A 3,077-nucleotide genomic window follows, 5' to 3' on the forward strand; every position below is an offset into this window, starting at 1 on the left:
TTAGCATCTATACTTCCTGAAGTATAAATTGTGTTGATGTCCAATCCCATCACCTGCAGCTCCAGTATCCGGTCCAAGCCCTGGTGGAAAAGGACCGTTTGGTATAGAAGATGCAACGTGATATAGGGAAGCAGCAGGTGAAGCAGGAGCAGCATCCTGGATGCTACTGGGGAGCTCAGTGCCCACTGACACTGATGCAGCAGGGCCTGACTGTTTCTTCAGAGGGCTTCTGCTCAGGTGGCCCTCCTTCAAATCCAGGTCCAGCGAGAATGCACCTGGTGCTCTCTTTTTTATACCAGTACTTCGCTTGAATCTTCTTAGCAGGTGGGGATAATCTCTCCTGAAATAGGGGTTATAGTAGTAGAGAAACTACAAAATGCAAAGGAGAAAATTTACTCACCACCATTTCAAGATTGGAAAAGACAAAGACACAATAACTAGTAATTAGAATCTCAAAAACAAGCGGAGAGGACTCTCAGGGGCATTTTAGACATGAATACATGAGAATAAAATGTTATGGTACAGTTAAGTACAAGGTCTCTGAAAGTAATGCCTCCTATTTATTTCATTGGAAACCACAACAGATATAAAGCACAATAAAACTACTTGATAGAATAAATTCTCAGCTACAAAACACTCTTTCAACATAGCCACCACCATTATCTGTGCATCATTTTTTTCCTGAGATGAACAAGAGCCTGCGTGCCACACTTGCAGAAATCTGCACAGCTGTCCAGAACCAGGCCTTCATTCATGTCTCTTTTGCCACTGCTGAAACACACCATCCACCAACACGCTGTGCTCACGTCCAGCGTTTGGTCTCCATAAAAGTTGAGCAAGTGTCCATGAATGTCAAGGGGAACCATTTTTTCAGCCTGGAAGAATTTAATGACACACCATTGCTTCGTATGCATGTCCATGTCAGATGCCATTTTGTCAGACTGCCCATCTACTGTTATGTGTCACATAACAAGAAAGTTTAATGTAATATCAGGGGGGAGGTTCATCCTCTACTGCCATACCATGAAAACCCCTTCTGACACTATGGGGCAACATAATTAAATGGGAGACATTACTTTCAGAGCAGCCATTGTAGTAACTACCCTTACTTAAATTCTTGCCATTTGAGAGCAGCAGAGAAATGTAAGGTTTTCAAAAGCATAACAGTTGGTTTAGAAACCCAAATACCATCAACTTTCAGGCTCCTTATTTGGACTGAGTGACCACCAATCCCACTAGTCCCAAGAGTATTTCATGGGTAGGGGGATCATAGGGGGACTATATACCTTGCTAGAAGTGGAAACTGCTGCTTCATCTGCTTGGAATTTAGCACGTGAAGCAGATCTTGGCAAATCTCCTTCTATAATGAAGAATCTGTGAAGATGAAGCTGACGAATGAAAGTTTTCATGTTGCTAATGTTGAAAATTTGCAGACATCCTCTCCTTGCCAGCACTTCCCTTTTGAAGAATGTTTCCTCAATCACTATAGAGTTTCCATCATCAGCCCACCAAATGGACTGAAAGTGATTGCTTTCAACAATTTCCCAGAGTTTTTTCAGAAAGGAGAAGGATGAGAAGTCATTGGCTTTGCCAGAGCACTTTTCAGACAGATTAAGAGGTTGTCTTTTTGAGGAAGCTTCCTCAAGTGAACCTTGAGAAGTGTTTTCTGCTTTTCTAGATCCTAAGGCAGCATCCTGAGCATCTGCTTTACCATGTACTTGAAGGACAGAAGAAGCTGAGGCTGCCGAGTCGATGTCTGGAACAGAAACACTTGGTGTTTCTGATAATGATATCTCCATTTTAATGTTTAATTATTTAATGATTAATTTAATGATTAATTCTTCACTCAGGAATTTCTGTCTGTGTTCCTCCAGCCGATGAGGTTTGTCCTGCCATCAGCAGGATGAAGCGTGATGGCTCCCGTGGTGTGGAGAGCAAGGAGAGGACTGAAACATCAGAAACATCATCATGGTGACTGTGCTGCACCACAGTGACATCACAGACAGGTGACTCCTGGCAAAATGTGGCAGGGACATACTTGTTAATTAAGGAAATATGATTCCAGATGTTTATGCTACCTAAACCAGTAGGTGAAAAGATACCTATAATTTCCCCGAGGAAGACTTATTCATTAATAGCTTTGTTGGGCACATTTCTGTACGGACTTAGTTTCTGCCTGTGAATCTTTCTAGAGCTAGTTCTCCCTCTTTGATCTGCTTCTAGACAACTTTATGCAAACTTGAAAAGCTTTCAATTTTTACTGAAGATCTCTCATTTCTGTAGTTTAAGCCATTGATTAATCAGTACCTCTTTGAAACCAGTATGCTTGCCAATTTCTGGTTCAGATTTAACAGTATGTTACTATCTTCATCTTGGCTGTTTGATTTGAGAAGTATGCTCAGATTTCTTATCCTGACATCTAATGTTCCATTTTCAATCTGCACTGCAGTGAGCTGCTGAGTAGTCTTTGCAACTGGTGGAGCTCTTATGTTAGCCACACATTGCCCTCTTGCTGAGTTTTACTGAATGGAGAACTGGTGATGGGGCCCTCGGTTCTCTTGAGCTGGAGCAAAACAGACAGAAGACATTCTTGTTGAGGGCACTGAGATCTTTCAGTCTGGAGAAGAACAGGCTCAGGGAAGACCTTATCACTCCCTACAACTCCCTGAAAAGAGGTGGTAGCAAAGTGGGGATTGGCCTCTTTTCCCAGGTGACTGGAGATAGGATGAGAGGTAGTGGCCTCACGGGGTTCAGGTTGGATATTAGGAAAAATTTATTCTTGGAAGGAGTGGTTAGGCATTGGAACAGGCTGCACAGGGAGGTTGCAGAGTCACTGTCCCTGGAGGTATTCAAGGAGACTGTAAATATGGCACTGGGGGACACAGCTTAGTGGGCATGGTAGTGATTGGTGGTGATGAGCTGATGGTTGAACTTAGCAGGTTTTTTCTAACCTTAATAATTCTATGATTCTTAATAGAATAAATTATGCTTGGAACTAACTGTGAAATGATGAGTCATCTCCAGAGTTCCCATTTTGTCAGTGGCTGCTTGTAACTAAATACTGGCAATGCCTCGTA

The 3,077-nt window shown here is 42.4% G+C and overlaps 1 protein-coding gene across 1 annotated transcript; it reads right to left on the bottom strand.

Annotated features, from left to right (window-relative positions):
- LOC109369229 (uncharacterized) lies at positions 1–1,799 on the bottom strand. The gene is made up of 2 exons (XM_031554937.2): positions 1,287–1,799; positions 1–369 (listed from the first exon to the last, which is right to left on the bottom strand). Exons 1-2 carry the CDS (start codon positions 1,797–1,799, stop codon positions 1–3), a joined length of 882 nt encoding a protein of 293 aa, XP_031410797.1.
- Positions 1,800–3,077: the final 1,278 nt, after the last annotated feature.

This window comes from Meleagris gallopavo, chromosome 10 (assembly GCF_905368555.1).
Source record: "Meleagris gallopavo chromosome 10, MGAL_WU_HG_1.1, whole genome shotgun sequence".
Classification (NCBI taxonomy): Eukaryota; Metazoa; Chordata; class Aves; order Galliformes; family Phasianidae; genus Meleagris; species Meleagris gallopavo.

What these genes read in the sequence shown, in the direction of transcription:
- LOC109369229 (XM_031554937.2), bottom strand. Translation starts at nt 1,799, where the DNA reads ATGGAGATATCATTATCAGAAACACCAAGTGTTTCTGTTCCAGACATC. An exon ending in CAGTTTCCACTTCTAGCAAG is followed by an intron (nt 370 to 1,286) that starts GTATATAGTCCC and finishes TGCATTTTGTAG; the next exon opens with TTTCTCTACTACTATAACCC.